This window comes from Nelumbo nucifera, chromosome 5 (genome assembly GCF_055504915.1).
Source record: "Nelumbo nucifera cultivar China Antique chromosome 5, China Antique-T2T, whole genome shotgun sequence".
Taxonomy (NCBI): domain Eukaryota; kingdom Viridiplantae; phylum Streptophyta; class Magnoliopsida; order Proteales; family Nelumbonaceae; genus Nelumbo; species Nelumbo nucifera.
In genome coordinates this window covers 80,171,695-80,191,681 of record NC_142653.1, presented here as the reverse complement: position 1 = coordinate 80,191,681, position 19,987 = coordinate 80,171,695, and the positions used below count along the sequence as shown (strand labels likewise).

The 19,987-nt window shown below is 37.3% G+C and overlaps 1 protein-coding gene across 2 annotated transcripts in view; it reads left to right on the top strand.

Moving 5' to 3' along the window:
* LOC104593849 (protein transport protein SEC24 C) overlaps nt 1-19,987 on the top strand; it is a 58,892-nt gene that overhangs the window by 27,872 nt on the left and 11,033 nt on the right. For both annotated transcript variants that reach the window (XM_010253882.3, XM_010253881.3), the window contains exons 10-17: nt 8,473-8,550; nt 8,670-8,762; nt 9,159-9,213; nt 9,852-9,928; nt 13,125-13,196; nt 13,371-13,454; nt 14,800-14,919; nt 15,041-15,109. In XM_010253882.3, the coding sequence (XP_010252184.1) occupies nt 8,473-8,550; nt 8,670-8,762; nt 9,159-9,213; nt 9,852-9,928; nt 13,125-13,196; nt 13,371-13,454; nt 14,800-14,919; nt 15,041-15,109 (648 nt within the window). The remainder of the gene's footprint in view (nt 1-8,472; nt 8,551-8,669; nt 8,763-9,158; nt 9,214-9,851; nt 9,929-13,124; nt 13,197-13,370; nt 13,455-14,799; nt 14,920-15,040; nt 15,110-19,987) is intronic.

Here is a 19,987-nt window from a genome sequence, read left to right as displayed (position 1 = left end):
TCTCTCCTGGAGGAGTTTTCCTTGATTTTTCTTGCCATGGCTCTTGAGTTTGAGTGCTGTTCTCCATGGTTGCTTATTTGGTGGTCTCATCCCACTGAAAATTAAAATGTTTTGCTAGTAGATGGTACACAAAAAAATTAAGGTGTTCTTCTAGTAGGTAGTCCTATGCCTTGCTTCTTATTTTTCTGATTGGTAACTGTACACTTTATTAGTTAGTGATGAAAAATCTAGAATATGTACAATGGTTATGTGCCAAGCACCCTGTATGTCTCTAGGCAGGCACTGCTACCTTACCCATTAGATCTCATTAATTTTGTACAAAACTAGATAATTGTTTTTCTACTAGTTGCTCACCAATACAATTGGTCCCTATTCACCCCCTTATTTAGCCAAAGCATCAGATAAACGGTTTACTGATATTTGTGTCCCTGAAAACTGAGCTCTTAATTTACTTGCTAGCAACCTTACCTCCCTTAAACGTTTCTATACTGCCAAAACAGGATAGAGGAGGAAATCACTTTTTTAGTTGAAGCATTGGGTTGTGAGGTGAGTGCCTAGCTAATGAACTACTTGGGCTTACTGCTTGGGGTGAATCCTTCTTTGGAGAGCTTTTGGTATCCGGTTATAGAGAGATTTGAGAAGAAGCTAGCAGATTGGAAAAGAAATTACATTTCTCTTGGAGGGAAGCACTTTGATTAAGTCCACTTCATCAAACTTACCAGTGTACTTGCTCTCAACCTTTAGTATTCCAGGTTATCCTAAGAAGGATCATTTGGTAAAATGGCAGGTGGTGACCAGAAGTAAGGAACATGGGGGTTTAGGCATTGGCAATATCAAGGAAAGGAATGTAGTATTGTTGGGAAAGTGGGTATGGAGATGGCCCTGTGAGCAGGACAGATTGTGGCATAAAGTGATAGCAAGTATTCATGGTAGGGCATCTAATGGCTGGGAGGTAGGACTTGACCCTAGGGCTTCACACTTGTCACCTTGGAAGGTCATTTCCAGAGTCACCCATACTCTCCAACCGTTTCTTAGGTATGATGCTTGCTTCGGTAATAAAGTGCTGTTCTGGGAAGGTGTTTGGTTGGGGGATGGCCTTCTAATGGATTGATTCCCTTCTTTGTACTCCCTCTCTTTGAATAAGGGGAAAGTGATCGCTTCTGTTAATTATAATGGAGATTCTTGGGACTTGGGTCTAAGGAGAGGCCTTAGGGAAGTTGAAAGGGGGCAGTGGATGAACTTATTTCCCTTTTTGAGTATGGTTTTTTTGGATGCTTCTTGTGAAGATAGTAGGATTTGGTCAGCCTCGTCCTCCTGTCTGTTCCTCTTGTTTCAGTGCCCTCCTCCACTCTTCATCTACGGTTGTGTCTTTCCCAGCTAAAGAAGTGTAGTGCAGTCCAGTTCCTCCAAAAGTGAGGGCTTTTTGCTAGGAAGTGGCTCTGCCAAAAATTAATACCTGTTATGTACTACAAAAAGAAGGCCAAATCAGTGTCTTTCCCCTCATATTTGCTCCCTTTGCTATGCCTGTGGTGAAACTTCTGAGCATCTGTTAATTTTCTGTACTGTTGTCTCATTTATTTGGGAGTAGTTTTCTTTTCTCTTTGGTTGCAGGTGGACACCCCCTCCCAATGTAGTAGGCCTGTTTGAAGCTTCTTTAGACGACCCAAGGAAAGGGGAAGGATGTTATGGAGAGCCACATGAGCCGCAATCGTGTGTATAGTTTGGGAGGAAAGAAGCAATAGAATCTTTCAAGGAAAAAGGAAATCAAGGGAGGAATTGATTGATTGCATAACTATCAAGATAGTGCATTGGGTAAAAGCAGATGAGTTATTTAAGGAATTCACAGTGGATGATATACTGGAATACAGTAGCAAACTCTTCAAGATCTAATCCAACAATTCAAGAGAGTTGGGCAGCCTATACACAACAAAAAATAATGTTCAGTTTTGATGGAAGCTCCCTTGGAATCCTGGGGCCCTCAGGTGTAGGGGGAGTCTTTAGAGTCGAGGAAGGCAAAATTCTGGCTCTTTTTTCAGGGCCTATAGGAGTGGGTGATTCATTAAGAGCTAAGGTATTGGCATTGCTGCAAGGTCTGAGATTGGCTAAACAAATGGGATTGCAACAGATTGAAGTGGAAGGGGATTCATCATTAGTAATAGACGATGAAATCTGGAAATCTGGGAATCTGGAACCACAGGCAAGCTATGAGAGAAGTTTGGTGCCTTGCAAGGGAAATTGAAGCAAACTTCCAATGGGTTAGAAGAACAGCAAATGGCCTGGCTGATGCTCTAGCCAAACAAGGATCAAACAGGAGTGAACTTTTCTGGGTTGCTTTGTTACAGTGGTTATGAATGTGGGTTCAGCGTTTTGGCTTTGGAATGCTGGAGTTGTAATATCTTGTTTAATTTCTTAATTTCTTAATGAAAGTTACCGTTTCCTATTCGAAAAAAGCATGGTCTTACCTATGCCTATCACTGCCTTGAATGAGTTGAATTATCTGGAATGGTCTAAGGGTATAAAGCTCTATATTACAGTAAGGGGAAAATCTGGATACATTAATGGTAAGGTGAAAGAATCCAAGTCAGAGACTGCTGAACATGATAAATGGGATTAGGAAAATAGTATGGTTATGTCCTGGCTTCTTGTTGCTATGGAGCCAAAGGTGGGAAATAATTTCATGCTGGCTTATACAGCTAGTGAGATATAGGAACAGGAGAAATTGACCTATTTTAAGTAGAGACATTATGCAAAGATTTATCAACTGCAAACTGAATGATGCTGATGCAAAGGCATACAAGAAGTTAGTTACCCGGCAATGTGTTTTTGCATTTTTGTTAGGTTAACTCCTATATATGAGCCTCTCCGGGTTAAGATATTGGGCAGTGGTGCTCTACCTTCAATTTAGGAAGTATATGCCACTTTACAAGCTGAGAAAAGCAGACAAAGTGTGATGGTTACAGCTTTGGGGAGCAACAGATTGCTTTAGTTGTAAATGGTGGTAATAATAGTGAGAAGAAAAGTGATCATAAGAGGAATGAGGGACAAGGACAAATTGTGGTGAACCCATTGCCATTGCCTGAGGCACACACTTGAGACTTGCTGGGATCTTGTTGGGATGCCCAACAGGCAACCGAGAACCAAGAATCAAATAAAGGTCAAGGACAGAAGAAGTACAATGCAACTAATGTGGCAACAAATAGTTCTCAGACTGGTAGCGTGACTACTAGAAACACCTAGGAGCATCAGATTGCTTCTGACCTTAAAGAGGATATCATTAACTCCTTTTGTGATCACCTGGAATCCTATGGTAGGGCATTGCGTCAAATGGATAGTACGGTTGGTACTCCCTCCACCTCGTTTGTGTCTAAAGCAGATAATGCATCCTCTACTTTTCATGCATCCACTCTTGTCTCTGATTCTCCTTGGACCATTGCCTTAGGGAACTCCAACCACATGACCGGTAAGCCCAACTTATTTTAGTTGTATAGCCTTTTGTTCGGGGGGATAAGGTGAGGCTTGCAGATGGATCATTCTCCTCCATTGTAGGTCAGGATCCCCTACGACCTTACCCTCTCTAATGTGTTGCATGTTTCAAAGCTTCATTTGAATTTACTATCTATTAGTAGTACCACTCATTCCTTAAATGATAGTGTGACTTTCTTTCCTCGTTGTGTTTTTTAGGACTTAAACCTCTAGGAAGACGATTAGTAGAGGAAGCATGGTGGATGGCTTTTATGTCCTTGAAAATAAAGCTGGTCTCTTGGCATCAGTATTAGGGTTAAGTAGTTGAGTCATGTAAACAAGAGTTGAGCTTTTCTATGGTATAATCACCTAGGTCATTTGTCTTTTGAGTTGCTGAAGTATTTGTTTCCTGATTTGTAAGTCTTCTTTAAATAATAAAAGATTAGATTTTTTGTTCCACATTTTGATGTTTGGGGGCCTAGCACTATACCCTCTGAGGGTGGCTACAAACACTTTTTTAGTTTGATTGATGACTATTCCTGCTACATGTGGATATTTCCTATGTTGACCATAGATAAGTTTCCAAAAATTGTAAAAGAATTTCATCTAATGGTGTTTACTCAATTTCATGTGGAGGTTCATATATTCTAGTTAGATAATGGAAAAGAATACTTCCATGGTGACTTAAACGAATTTTTTGCATACCATGGATCCCTTCATCGTAGCTCTTGTGCAAAAACACCACAACAAAATAGTGTTGTAGAAAGGAAGAATAGACACCATGAAGTAGCTTGTGGGATGGTGTTACACATGACTATACCAAAACATTTTTGGATGGGTGATGTGCTTGCTGTTGCATACGTAATCAACTTGTATGCCCTCTAGAGTGTTGAACTATAAGGGGCCCCGTTAACTTATATTCTCCCAATCTCCTTTGTTCTCCATCCCTATATGAATGTTTGATGTTGGTCTTTTGTTCATGACTTGTCTTCTTCTCATGGTAAGTTGGACCCCGAGTCTATTCCATGGGTATCCATCTACTCAGAAGGCCTAGTGTTGCTTTGATTAAGTTGCTTGTAAGTACCTTGTTTCTATGGATGTCTCTTTTGAGTATGAGCCCTTCTACCTTGCTACTTCTAAGGGGGAGAGTTGTGTGGAGAAGAAGCAACACGTTCGTCAAGTGCACCTTCCCTCCATCCCGGATCCAACTCCTTTTGTGTCTTCTTGTGTAAGCACCGTAGAATCAACACCATGCTAAGGAAGTGGATCTCCTAAAAACTATGCAATTGACACATCAGACTCCCAAGAAGTTAGGCCACAATCAGGTACTCTTATTCCCATTGACTTTTTTGTCCCTATTTTTGTTGATGATCATGTGGATGACTTTGACATTCCCATTGCCCAAATAAAGGGTGTTAGGTCATGCACTACAAAGCATCCATCACCCATTATATGTCCTATGATCATGTTTCTCCCTTTTATTGTGCTTTCTTATATGCCATTGATAGTGTCCCCATACCAAAAATGTTGTAGAGGCCCTGGCATATCCTAAATGGACAAATGCTATGAAGGTGGAAATTAATGCTCTCCATAAGAATGGTACTTAGGAGTTGGTGAATCTTTTGAAAGGGAAAGAATTGGTAGGGTGTAAATGGGTGTTCTTAGTGAAGCACAATGCAGAAGGGACAATAAAAAGGTGCGAGGCAAGGTTGGTGCAAAAGACAATACACAAGTGTATGGTATTGATTAGGTTGATAATTTGGCCCTAGTAGCAAAGATGAACTCTAATTCAAGTCTTTCTGTCATTGGCCACTAAATTAGATTGGGAGTACATCATCTTGACATTAAAAATGCATTCCTAAATGGCAGTGAAGACAAGGTGTGCAGATTGAAAAAGTCCTTTTATGGCTTGAAACAATCTCCTAGGGCCTGGTTTAGCAAGTTTCATATGGCGGTTCAATAGGTAGGTGTTAGGTAATTTCTAGTATGGTCGTACTCTCTTTGTTAAGAAGTGCTAGGGAAAGGTTGCAATGCTAATAGTATATGTGGAGTTCTGATATACAGAAGTTGAAGGAGTTTCTGGCCACCCAATTTGAAGTGGAAGTTCTAGGATCCCTATGGTATTTCCTTGGGATCAAAGTTGCTTGCTCTCAAAGGGCTATCTTTGTGTCTCATAGGAAATGCATCCTAGATCTTTTACAAGAGAAAGGGAAACTAGGGGCCGAACATGTTGGTACCCTTATTGATGTGAATCACAGATTGGGTGATTGTGATGGAGAACCTTTGAAGGATGTGGAACAATTTCAATGGTTAGTGGGTTGTACCTATTTGATGACTTGTCCCGATACCTATGCTGTGGGGATTCTGAGTCAGTTTATGCACTCCCTAAGGTACCACACCTGGAAGCAGTTGTTAGACACTTAAAGAAGTACCTTGGAACTGGATTTTTGTTCGGGAAACACAAGCAGATGAAAATAGAGGTGCATACAGATGCAGAGTGGGCAGGTCCTATGGATGATAGGAAATTCTCCAGTAGGTATTGCACTTTGTAGATGGAAACCTGGTGAGATGGAGGAGTAAGAAGTAAAGTGTAGTTGCAAGGTCAAGTGCAGAAGCTGAATATATGGCTATGGCACATGGGGTTGTTGAAGTGCTCTAGATAAAAAACTATTGGGAGAGTTGGGATTTAGTGTTAACAGTCCTATGTCCCTCTACTGTGACAACAAGGTGGCCATAAATATTGCAACTAATTCTGTCCTCCATGATAGGACAAAGCAATATGAGGTGGACAAGCATTTTATAAGGGAGAAGCTTGAAAGTGGTGAAGTCTGTATTCTTTATGTTAGTTCAAAGGAGCAACTAGAAGATGTTCTTACTTCTTACAAAGGGGCTTCCGTATTTATGACACAATGAACTTTGTGACTAGTTGGGCATGATCGATATATACAACTCAACTTGAGGGGAGTGTTGCTTGGGTGCTGTTAATGTTTATATTAGAATGTGGCACCAGGGGCACTTTTGTATTTTCCCTTTATTTCTTAAGTTCAACTTGCCCTAGTATAAATGAAAAACAAGGTGTCACCAGCCCAAATTTTTTGGCCTTCGAACATTCTCTCCTCTTTTACTTTCTTTCTTCTTCCTTCTCTCTTTTATCTCTTTCCGCCTATGATTCTAAGCAGAAAACACCTAAACACTCCACCTATAACTGGAGGCCTTGGATTACCTACACTGTTTCTGTCAAAATTTAGTTTTATTTGATGCAGATTTAGAGGTGACCAGGAGAGGCTGTTCATGTGTAGAACTTGCTATATGATATCTCCTCAAGATGTCTTTTATTGAAAAGGATGCAAAAAATGGGCAAGGCCTTGATCCAATGAGCCATTCCTTTTCTTTTGATCAATAACAGAATGACTTTCAATAAAAAATAAGAAGAGGTGCAACAAGATGGGGGGAGATAAACTCTCTTAACTCCTCACCAAAGGAAATACAGCACAAATTACACAATAGCCCAAAACAAATCGTCCCTATTTATCCCTTGCTTAGTTTACCCATCCACAAAAGAATTTGCACTTCTTTTGACCCAATTTAGCTTGACTTCAATATCCCTAGACAACCAATGAGCCATTCCTACCAAAATTGTATTCTAACAAAACTTCTTTTGTGTGGGATTCTTTGTTAAAGATTTTTGCATTCCTCTCTTCCCAAGTGGACCAGAAGACAGCTGCTCTTACACATTTCCATGGTATCTTTTTTTTGATAGATAATTCAAGTTTGTATTAATTGTAATGAGAAAATGAAGAGATCTTTGAAAATGCCTCTTGGAGTTGGGGAGGGTAAGGGTTTTACCATTCCCCAAAACAGATTTCACATTATAATTGATCCCAATAGAAATTCTCCTTGGTAATCCCTTGTTTAGCTAATGCATCTACCATGCCATTAGCCAACCTTTGTACCCATGAGAATTATATTTGCATGTCCCTTACGAGCCACTTAAATTAACAACGATTTGTCTTTCTAGAATGAATGCACCTTGAAGCTAAGTAGTGATTGGAAGGAAGGATCAATTTTGGTCTCAAGGATAGGACCTTAACAATGATCTTATATGAATTAGTCACAAGGCAACTAGGTCTGAAATCCTTTGGGAGTACAGCTACGGGTTTCTTAGGTATCAAAACTATTAAAGTAGCATTAACGCTAGCTTCACCTGTGAACATACATTCTTGTAATGCATGCCTTTTAGAAAACTGCTCCAAGCAAACCTACCAAAGAAAAGGATAAGGAAAATAGTTCTTGGCAGTTGGCACTCCTAACTAAACAAAGGTGCCATGATAAAGGTTATAATCAAAAAGGAAAAATAGTTCAAATTTCAAAGTTTTTTATTTTTTATTTTTTATATCTACAAGTTCTACATACCATTTATTGTTGCATTGTGGTGTCATTATTTCTGGATTTCAATCCTGGTCTCCTCACTTTACCCTTTCTTTGAACATTTACTTTTTGGAGCAATTTGAATTTATTGAGACACCTTGTAATTTTTTAATAGTTAAAGTGATGTGGTGTATTTGTGGTAATTATTAGCAGAAAAGGGCCAGATACTGATCTTGTATTTTATATTTTTTCTTTTTGTTTTTCTTTTTGATCATGTGGACAACAGTGTAACAAAGTCTGAAAACTTTATCTTGACGTCTTTGTAAGAACAAGAGTTCAGTGCTAATATTATGATAAAATGATTGCAAATAAGGCTAGTAGGTTTCTGAAATGTGGTACTATTTGTTTATTGAAGTTTGGTTAATCCTGGAATTTCCCCAACTGTGCCTCATAATGCATGCACCTAGCTTTATTGTTGTGTTAAATGATAATATGGCTCTGCCAATCAGAGAAAATGTCCATACGGCTCTTATAACTGAGAACTGAAAGGGGTTATGATCATTTGTTTTTGAAAAGGGTTATGACCATTTTTTTATCAATAAAGGGGTTATGATCATTTTGATTTTCAATTTACTATTGCAGCCTCTGATGCTCATTGTTCCTGATATTCAAGATGTCTACACCCCTCTCCAAACTGATGTCATTGTTCAACTTTCTGAGGTTAGTGTTGCTTGACATAAACTATCAAGGTCTACATGAATAATTATTTAAGGAGGTTCTACTTAATATTTTTCTAGGATACTTATAAGCTAATTTTATAATTCCTTGTGAGAATTCAGTGCCGTCAGCATTTGGAGCAGTTACTGGAGAACGTTCCAACCATGTTTCAGAATAACAGAGTTGCTGAATCAGCTTTTGGTGCGGCAATCAAGGTATGCCTAATTAAATGCCATTGCCATTTATTTTGTTCTATATATAGCACCCTCCTTTGTAGTGCAATACTTGGTGGGTTCCTATCAGTTCCCTTGAACAACTCTTACACTGTTTAGTTAAACAGATTGGTGTCCTTGAACTCATTTAAACAAGTTTTCGCTCACAGAGTTGTAGTTGGCGGTTGTCACTACCTGTTCATGGGCCGGGCTCGGGCTTTGCTTTTGCCAAAATTTGAATGGGGCCCGGCCCGAAGCCCAAGCCCGACACAGTGTAAGTCAGGCCTGAAGCCTGGCCCATGAACAGGTCTAGTTGTCAGCCAACTTTGAGAATTCAGGTTTTGTATAATATTATGGATTTTAAATTAATCTGACCAAATATAGTCTTTTCTATTGTAGGCTGCTTTCTTGGCGATGAAGACCACAGGGGGAAAGCTTCTTGTATTTCAGTCAGGCAGGGCCAATATCTTTTCACTCTATATCATAGGATGTTGTCTATAAAAAATATAAAGTTGTACTTTTGTTTGGCATGTTATTTGACATTGTTTCACTCCACCGCCGCTTTGTGTCCCTTGTCTGAAAATGTGTTAATTCACACACAATAATCATTGTGCAGATGATACCTTTGAATATGAAACTTGAATAAGGTGACAATAATGTTGTTATTTATGATATTGATGCAGTTATCTCTGACACAAAAATAAGATATTTACTTCTCATGCATCTGTAAAATCGGTGATTCCCAACAACACAATATGCAAATTTTGTGAGATTCACCAATATACATACATACATATATATACACACACACACACACATACATACATATATGTATGTATGTATATGCGCGTGTGTATGTATATAAGATGTTCTAAGCTATTCTAGTTTTTTGTAGTTTCTTTAGTTTGTCTCCTGCATTCTATGATTTTTTTTTATTGAATTCATTGTATTGGAGCATTTAATTTGGCATATAAATATTGTTTTGAATTACATAATTTTCTTTCTTTGTGTCTATTTGTGCACTTGAATACAAGTGAAAGATGGACACTGAAGCATCAAACTTTTATAATAAATGTGTTATTTGGTACTCAGTGTTGCCATCAGTTGGTATTGGAGCCCTTTCTGCTAGGGAAGCTGAAGGAAGAACTAATACCTCTGCAGGAGAGAAGGTATGTATGTCTGAATTTGAGTTGACACCCTTTCCTGTGCTTGGTTTCATCAATTTATTTCCATTTAGATAGACTGTTAGCTTGGAGTTGGAGTTTGGATTCTGTCATTAGTTGGGTTTAGGTGCATTAGACAGAACAAGTATTGAACATGTAAAAGATAAAATTTGAATAATTAATAAAATAGACAAGAAATAGTAGGGATGCAAAATGGATTGAATCAAATTCGGTTGGACGTATATTTAAATTTGCTTCAATAAGAATTATGAGATATCCGAATTTGGTTTGAATCCGACGAATCTCAAAACTCTGATATTTGAATTCATTTGATTATATAATTGGATATCCAATTTGAATCTGATTCAGTTCAATTAAAAAAAATAGAAAATTTACAGATTTCCACTAGCAAAATAACAAGTATAGACTGCAACAATTAAACCATTTTATCAAACTTAAGATTGAAACTAAATTTGAGAACTGAGATAATGTCCATACAAGAAAGAAGGAAACGAAGAAATAAAGAAAAAATGTAATAAAGAAATAAACAAATTACCTTCTCCATTATTTTCTGGAAACCCATTGAAAGTAGCCTTCATTGTGAAAAATCTAGCTAAAAAGTTAATGGAGTATCAATGATTCACCAGCCCTTTTCTCACTCTTTTAAGACAGACATTCAGCAGCACTAAGTATCTTTTATTTCTGCAACTAAAGACTAAATATTTCCTGCGAGAGGAGAACACACTTGGATTAGAGAAAGCTGCTGCAGCTGAGCTTAAAAAGGCCCAATTTCATCAATCATCATAATTTCAGTGGAGTTGAATGCTCTCAAAAAAATCCAGATGCGAAATAGGTAGAAAGACCTCTCCCACTGTTCAACCCAAAATCAACTTTAACCCTTGAAATAAATTCCTTGAAAGCTGTCTCCGCCAAATGCAATGTACCATAGGAAAGGTCCGCAATCATATCCCTAATTTTTCTGAGTCCAAAAAAAATGCAGGAGCCATTATATTCCAACGATGGTGAAACCTTAACCTGGCGATGAATGGCGAACTTACTCCATTCATTGTCTGCCTATCTCTGGTTTAGGTGTGGTGAAAACCAATGGGCAGAAAAAGAATGTCTTCAGTCTTCCCTGGTTTTGAAATCTGGTGTTTCCCTTTAGTTCTTTGAAACATGGGTCTCAACTATCGAGCAAGGATGCCAAATAAAAAAATATATTATATTTTTATAATTTGATTATTGGTAAATAAAATATATTATCAAATCAAATAGGATTGTCATGGATTGAACCATGCAATATCCGGATTCAATCCGATAATGAATCACATTTGTCAATCTGATTTGATTCGTTTAGCTGCTACCAGATATCCAAATCTGGCATAAATGGATCAGATTCAAATCAGATTGATATCCTATTCATTTTCAACCCTAAGAAATAGAAGGGAAGTCACCTACTTTCAGTTGCATAACTTCTTTATCATAAGAACATATACATGAAGAGTTATGCCAATGATTACTATGAAGTGTGACCTAGTTACTGGATATGAGTTATGGATTTCGAAGCTGACTAATATCTTTCTTGGGAAGGTTGACCTAGACTCCAGCCTCATCAAGGAAAGATTCTTTGTAATTTCCTTTGCTTTTAATTTTCTGGTGATATGCTAGACTTCAAGTGACTGGTGTAAATTTTCCCAGATGCTGGCGGCCTAAGACATGAGAATGGCATATTGCTTGACAAGAGTATTTGCGGAGTAATACAATGAATATTTCACTTTTTTCAAAGAAAAGTTTCAGGATAAGCCTCAGGATTGCACCTTTTCATTAGTGACTCAATAGTAGTAACGAGTAAGAGAAATGGAAAATTATGAAATTTATGTTGAAAAATATTATAGGTACTAATTTAGGTGGCTTTAAATTTATATAGCTTCGCATAAACAGGTACAATGATAAAAAATAACTTATTCAGGTTGTTTGATATCTAAAACTACTCTATTGAAGTGCATTATGCATAATTTGAGCTAAAACTCATCCAATAAAAATTAGTTCTACCTGGTTAATTTCTGTATAATGTCATTGATGACTGAACATCAGTTCTAAGTTCCAGAGCATCCATGTTCCATAAAATTCCATATTCTGATTTTAGTTTTTTTCAACATAATAAAATTGTTTTCAACACTGTACTTGTAAGAGATAAAAAAAGAACTGCTGAAATCAAAGCCAAAGATTGAAAAGATGATAAGTTGTTTTTATGTTTACGGTTGCTAAATGAAAAACTTAAAGATGCATTTCATTTTATTATCATTAAGGACCAATGGAAAAGGAGAAGGGAAACCGGAAAGAAAAAATGGATTCCTGTGGGAGGAAATCATATAATGTATCTGTTTCCTTTAAAATACTGTTCAATGAAATAAAACATGTACCATAGAGCAAAGCTTATATTAAAAAGGTAAAGCCACTTGGGGACTTTGGCACCAATTTGCAAAAGAGTAAAATTAATGGTGGAACGATAAATATATGCACTAGAGAGAAGGTTGGAAAATTCAAAGGGAAACTGGTTGTTATTGTAATCCAATGGGTGTCCATCATAGATCCTTATCCAATTAACGCTGATTCTGTTACTAAGTTCTTGATATTAATTTTCTCTATTTTTGTTTTTTGTTTTTTGTTTATTTGTGTTTTCGTGTATGTTTATTCAGAATTAGATTGGAGGTAATTTTTTCAGAGTAGTACTAATAACATATTTTTCATCCTTGTTTTCCTGTGGTTGTTTTCTGTCAATTATTTGATTGTCTTCTGGGGGAGTATTGTCTTTGCTGGCAATATAAACAAAAACAAAGTAAATTCATTAATTTATTCTGCCATAAATTTGCAACATATTACAAAGATTTTGAAAAAGAGCAGTTCTGCTTCTGAATGTCAGAGATTCTTCACATTATAGATAAACAGATTTCAAAATCACTGTGTCCTTTTATTGTGCATTTTATTCTTTTATAGAAGCATAGTCTTTCTATAATACCCGGATATTGCAGGGATGTGGCCATGTAAAGTGTCGGAATTGGAATTTACACTAGAAGTGAAGTTTTCGACACAATATGGCACCCCTGTACAGGTATCCGGGTATCATAGGAGCCTAGTTGCTGTAAATAGGAAAGATAGAATCATTTCTATTGAAAGTGCTCCATCCATCATCGAATTTCAGGAAGCCCATAAATTGCTCCAACCGGCAGACAAGACTTTGAAGACAATGGCAATAGAATTTGCTGAGTACCAGGTGAGGTCTAAGTGAACCAGTTTGTTTCCCTACACTAGGAAGATATGGATTGGAAATTTGATCAGGCTTGGTGTTTACCTTTTCTCTGTTGAGCTATTGCAGAAAATGGAGATTATGTGTATAATTTAATAGTTTGTCGTTAATACATAGTTTTAATTATTCAATGTCTCTCAGGTTTGTGTTGATGTCTTCATAACTACCCAGACATATGTAGATATTGCTTCCGTCTCTGTTGTCCCAAGAACTACTGGAGGACAGGTATATCTGAACTTGTTATTCTGTTATGCATTTAATCATGATGTTAACTATTAATTATTGAGATGCCAATACCATGTCTCAATTCTCAAACTTGACAAAGGTTGGTTAGAGGACATTGAGCCATTTCTAGGTTATTCCTTATGAGTAATTCCTTGCTTAGGTTATTTCTCATGAGAGATTTTCACTCAATACCATCACTGAGACCTGTGATTCTGTTTGAATTTGCTTTCTGTTTTGTGATTCATGTAGCAATTAGTTGAAGCACAAAAAATGTTGCTAGACTATGAACTAACTACTTTAATGTAAATAAACTGTTCTGCTTTCTGTAGCAAAAAATAAAAGAAGAGTTGGGTTTTGAACCAGCTTCGATTCAGGTTTAAATTGCTTGATTCAATATAATTTTTCAAAACCTGTAACACACCTATGGATCCTAATGTGAAGTTGGGTAGTGATTTTGGAGAACTCTTTGATGATCTTGGGAGGTACTGATGGTTGGTTGGGAAACTAAACTATCTTAACTATCACCAGATCTGACATTACATTTGCTGTAAATTTACTATGCCAGTTAATAGAAAATAAAAGAAACAAAAAGATTCAAGAAAAGAGAAAACAAAGAAAGTTTCTTGAGAGAAGAAGAGAAGTTGGGAGAAGAGGGAAGAGAAAGCTAATAATGATCTAGCCGCCTCTCCCAATGTCTTTTATATTAAAAGAGGGGTGGATTCGGGCTGAGCCGAGCTGGATATTTGGCTATTCAAGCTTAGCTCACCAAAAAACCATGAGGCTCAAGCTTGAGCTTGATTTGAGCTAGAGTCTTGACTCGAATTTGGCTTGACTCAAAAGCTTGTACGTTTGAGCCAATCTTCCTATAAAAAATTATACTTGTAAAATGTAAAAATTATACATATAAAAATAATATATATATATATATATATATATATGAAAGCTCGATTAGGCTTGTGAGCCTCATGAGCCAAGCTTCATTTGGCTCGAAGCTTGGTTTGGACCGAGCTGAATTTAGCTTTTCATGATCTGAGCTCGAATAGCTTATCAAAAGCTCGTTTCTTTTTAGACCAAGCTGAATTGAGCTTTTTCTCCCTTGACATCAGTTGCCTTTTGTTTTTATTTTGAATGTCGTTTCCTTTCATGTTTATCTGGCCAACCCCATATAGTGGGATAAGGCTTAGTCCATTCTATTAATGTTCTGGGGGTGATATTAATCCCTGCTATGCCATCTCTTTTCTATCATCATATAAATTTAAATTTTGGAGCATGTTATAAATGCTTTTCTATCATCATATAAATTTAAATTTTGCTTTATATGGTTAAGATGATATTCTTCTTGCAGGTTTATTATTACTACCCCTTTTCAGTTCTTTCTGATTCTGCAAAGCTTTACAATGATCTTAGATGGAATGTTACAAGGCCCCAGGGTTTTGAGGCTGTAATGCGTGTAAGGTGCAGCCAGGTTAGTTCCTCATACCACTGAAGTATAAATCCCTTAGCTGATATTTTTATGCCCTTGTTATTCTTCTGTAGCTTACTAGTTGCTTAACAAAAGTAATTGCGATAATTATTTTCTTTTGCAGGGTCTTCAAGTTCAAGAATACTATGGTAATTTTTGCAAACACATACCAACAGATGTTGATCTTCCTGGGGTTAGTATGCCTTTCACAAAATACCTAGCTTTCATGCATTATTTAGAGAATGCTAGTAGATTCCTGTCAGATTAAGAAAGAAATACAAAAACCTAAATTCTTGGCTTTATCTGTGTCTGGAAATTTGTTGCCTGTTTGAATTCACAAAAAAGGTAAGGGAAAAACCTTACTCTTGGAGATTGCATAGCAGGATAATGCTTCACAGGATAGAATATTTTTAAGATTTCTAATCAGAAAAATATTATTCTTATTTATTTTTACTAAGTATTAATTACTAAATCTAGACTCCATATCGCTGATGCTGCAAGTGATTTGACCGAACTTCTAAATGTTGAATTATAAAGAAGAATGATTTGTACACGGCTATTGTTTATGACATTTTTGTAGTAATTGGTTGCATGATTTTATGGCACCTTAATTCCATCTGTGAAAGTTTTTTATATTTATACATGCATGTATTTCCTTACCTTGATGCTTAGACATGATTTTTTTACTAGTATTAAGATAATGCAATCTGAATTCTGGAGTATGATAATTTGGCTGGTATATGATTTAAAATAACTAAGATTAAAAAACATATATGGAGTATAAGTTTAATGGTAATTGGTTTGGAAATCAGGGTAATCTTTTCTTAATAGTAAATGCAAAAAAAAAAAAAAAGGTCACCATACTTCTAAAAAGGGTGCTATGATAACACTCTACCAGCAAAAATATAAAAACATTAATACATCAAATTGAAAGGTTACTATGTAGACCATCATGTAAGCTATAAACCAGATAGGGGTGCAAGGCAGGCAGTCTGGTTCTGGTTTAATGTTAACCCAGGCCCAACCCTAAATGTTGGGCCTAAGGTCCAAGCCTAGATTGGGACTGGGGTCAAGCTCCATCTTTCCAACCCAGGTCCAGCTTGAACTGAAATTTGACATACTTGGGTTGGGCCCAGGCTTGGGCTGGGCTCGGGCTTGTAAATTGTGATCAAGTGGGCCCAGAGCAAATCAGTGACTGCTTTAATTCAGTGATTTAAAAGGTGCGCCTCCAGGCGCGCCTAGGCGCACAAGCGAGGCACATTTTAGGGTAGGCGCCTCGCCCAGGTCCTAGGTGCAGCACTTTCAAAAGGCGCAGGCCTGATGTGCCTTGCGCCTTGGACTTGTTTGGGCTTGCCTTGAGGGGTGTGGCACAAAGGCGACTTGTAGAATCAGGAATGTAATATGTTTTATATCACATTAGCTACTTGAAGTAATGCAATCGAGGCAAAAAAGAAATTGTGGGCTTTATATGCTTGAAAATGTTGTGTTTGATTTTGTTTTTAAATTTTCATTTGAATATGCTTTACATTTTATGTTTATGTATTTTAATTTTAGATAATAGGTTTTTTAAGCCATTAAGTTTATTTTTCTTATTAATATTATGTTTAATATTTTTTATTTTTTTTGCATTTTTTGAATACTTTGGCATTTTTTGAATTTTCTGACTTTTTTTTTTATTTTTTAGCAATTGTTTTTTGTATTTTTGTGTCTTGCTTCAAAAAGGCATGCGCCTCGGGCACAAATTGGCCCTTCCGCCTTTTTTGCACCTCGTGCTTTTAAAACACTGCTTTAATTGAAGGCATATTGAAGGCATTCAAGTAAGGAATGTACACTGGACCAGGTCTATGGAATTTTCAGTGACTTCTCTTTGGATGACTTCTTTAGAGGTTAGGGACTTATAGAAACTTCCTCATTGCAGAAACTGACAGTGCATGAGGTGTGGATTCCCTCTAGCAACACGAGAATTAAACTGAATTTTGACAGCAGATTTTTTGAAAGCCCAGATCCCTGGGCATAAGAGGAGTCTTTAAAGATGTTAGGTCTGTAGTTGTAGCTTTTTATTCTGGCCCAGTTGTGGTAACCGATTTCTTTGTTGTTTGGATTGTTAAAACACAGAAAAGGCCGAACCTTGCTGGGGTCTAGTGGCCGGAATTTTAAAATTTTCACAGTCCAAAACATTGAGAATCAGATTCTCCTAGGATCAATCTAGCATTGGATCCAACCTGATTTGGAGACCACAATATACAGCTCCCAGAGTGGTGGTTCATGCCCAAGATTCAATCTCAAATCGTCCTCCCAACTAAAGATGGTGCGGTTGAACAGTGAGGCTGATCGTACAACACGTTTCTAGTTGATTTGCACTTCAAACTTGCTTAGATTTTTTGCAGCTGTTAACCACTTAATTTCTCTGATGTTTTGCAAGAAAAGCACAACAGAGAACAAGAGAAGAATGGTCTCTCAAGGGTAGGTCGAACTAGGGTTTTGGGTTGCAAGAGAGTGGAGAACACCATGCAAGAATGAGGTGCACAAGCATGTGTTGACCTCTACGTCTCATCTCCCCTTTATAGGTAAACTAATCCTAATGTAAATAGGAATTTCCAAATCTGATTTGGTTAGACCTCCAATTAAATTAGTTATTAGAGTGATCCATACCCAAATCCATATCCATATTTGACCCAAGCACATGAGCTGTCATGTGACTACTCATGGGTTAAGGCCCATTACTCAAGTGGTTCACTAACATAACTATTGCAAGTCTTATTGGGCTTGAATAATGTATGGCGTGGGATCCAAAGAAGTCTTACATTAGTCCATATGGGTTTGGCCCATGTAGGAAAAGCACATGGGCTGAATTCACCAGGTAAACCAAGTAAATTCCTGAGTCAATTGAATTGGGCTCAATATACACTTGAGTCTAAGTGACCCTTGGTTTCAACCACCCTATGAAGCCCAAGGATAATTCAGTGTCACACTCTCTACTCAGATGGATTTCGGGATTAAAACCTTTTGAAAATCTTTTCATAAAATTACATATTATAAATATAAATATACTTTGCAAGATGATTTAAAAAAAACAAAATCCACTATTGGTAGTTTTAGGTTTCCATAAGAGAGAGTGTTAACCTTTATATTCTCTGTCTGACAAAGGGGTGGGGTTGATCCTATTACAATGATCACTCACCTAGGTATTTGACCATAAGAGGATCTTACTGGTTAGCATATCAAAAGCAATCCGATCCCTAACCCAGTGTAGTGTCATTATCCAGTTTGGGGTTAAGTGCAACTTTCCAATTTTGCCCATCTATCTCCAAGGTCTAGGGAAAAACTGGAAATTGGTCCTTGTTCAGTGTTTCTCATAAACACATTCTGCTTGTACCTTGGGTCTAACCCTAGCAATTAAGAGAAGTTGCTCCACCATTTCGGCAAGACATTAGTGTTAGCCTTGTTAGGATAGACTCCCCAAGTCTATCCAATGGTTGAGAACTTTCTAAGCACAACTCTTATAAATGTCTAGTTTAAGGGGTAACACACTGAAAACACACCAATTACAAACATGAAATAATAATGATCTGATTTTATTAATTCATTGAATTCTGTATACATCAATTTGATGGAGCTAAGGGTATACACTATTCTAACATTCTTATCTGTACAATTTTCTGAAGCCCTTCTGTAAGGCTTAAGTATTGCAAGACAGCTGAGTTTTAGACATTTAGGGGTGGAATGTGACTCATTGTTGGTGATAAGTTGGATGATCAACATCAGTGAAGGGCTATGGACTTTCTGTCAAGTAAAAGAGAATTAAGGAGGCTAGCAGGTGAGGTTGGGGCTAATTTTAAATGGTTCAGATCATGGGGTGTAGAAGGAAAAGAGTGAGTGGCATGGGGATATTTGGTTCAGATCATTGGGGGGAGGGGGGGGGGGGCAATGAAGCAAGTTCAGGTGAGAACAGGTTGTGGCATAGCAGTGATACTATTGACAGAGAATCAGGTGATGCGCGATGGCATGTTGCAGCTCTTCAGAAGATAGTGGATAGGGAAGTTACAATTGGGAAAAGCCTGGGTCTGTTTTTCTGAGGTGGTGAGGAGTTTTCTAGGAGAGCCTTCGAGGAATTCGAGAAAAAAAAGGAAGAGAAATTGAAGAAAAAAGTACTTTCGAAAGGAAGCAAGGAATGGGATGAGGAAGTCTCAGGAGGATTTTCTCATGGATGAAGTCTGAAGGGTGGTGTTTCAGGAAGGGGGTTTGATTGGGTCATCTGTCGGGCCAGTGGTTTTGTTTTCTTTGGGGATTTGTTTTGGGTCGGTTTCGGGTTCTTAGCTTGGGTTGGATGGGTCTTCAAGATTGTAAGCTGCAGGGTATTTGGGTCACCTTGAGGGTTTGGGGCTTGCATTGTTTTTTGTTGATATCTTATCACCTCTGATTTATCTCCTTTTCTTTTTAATAAAAAAATTTTCTTTGTCCTTCAAAAAGAAAATTAAATGGATCAGCAGGAGAGGAAATACAATGGAAAATGCATTAGCAAAACAAGGGGTGCACAAGGGACAATTGTTCTAGGCTAACTTAGTCTCTTAATGTGGGTTTGGCTTGGCTTGGGAGTGCTGTACTTATTCTATTTTTTCCTTAATTAATACAGTTTTCTGGTTATCTATAAAAGAAACATTAGGAAATTCAGTAAGGATCAAAACCAAGTTGTATTTTCCATTTTTTATAAGAAATGGAAACTTTCAATAGATTAATTAGAATAAGAATTACATAGGTTCAGTGCCTAGATTAAAGAAACTGAATCAAGATGATTTTGACTATTAGAATTCAGCCCAAGATGATTCACCCTTGTTTATTACTTGCTAATGGTTCAGTGCCTAACCTTTAGCTGATCTTCTAACCCATCTAATTGTATTTCCAATTGCCAAGGATGGTATTTCATGGCTTTTTTTACCATCTTCAAAGATTCTTCTGTTCCTTCCAAATGCTTCTGCAAACCACAAAAGGAATGCGGCTCCAAAAGATCTTTGCCCTATTGCTCCCTTATAAAGCAGGTGACAGCAAAATCTCCATAGAAATCCTTGGTCAC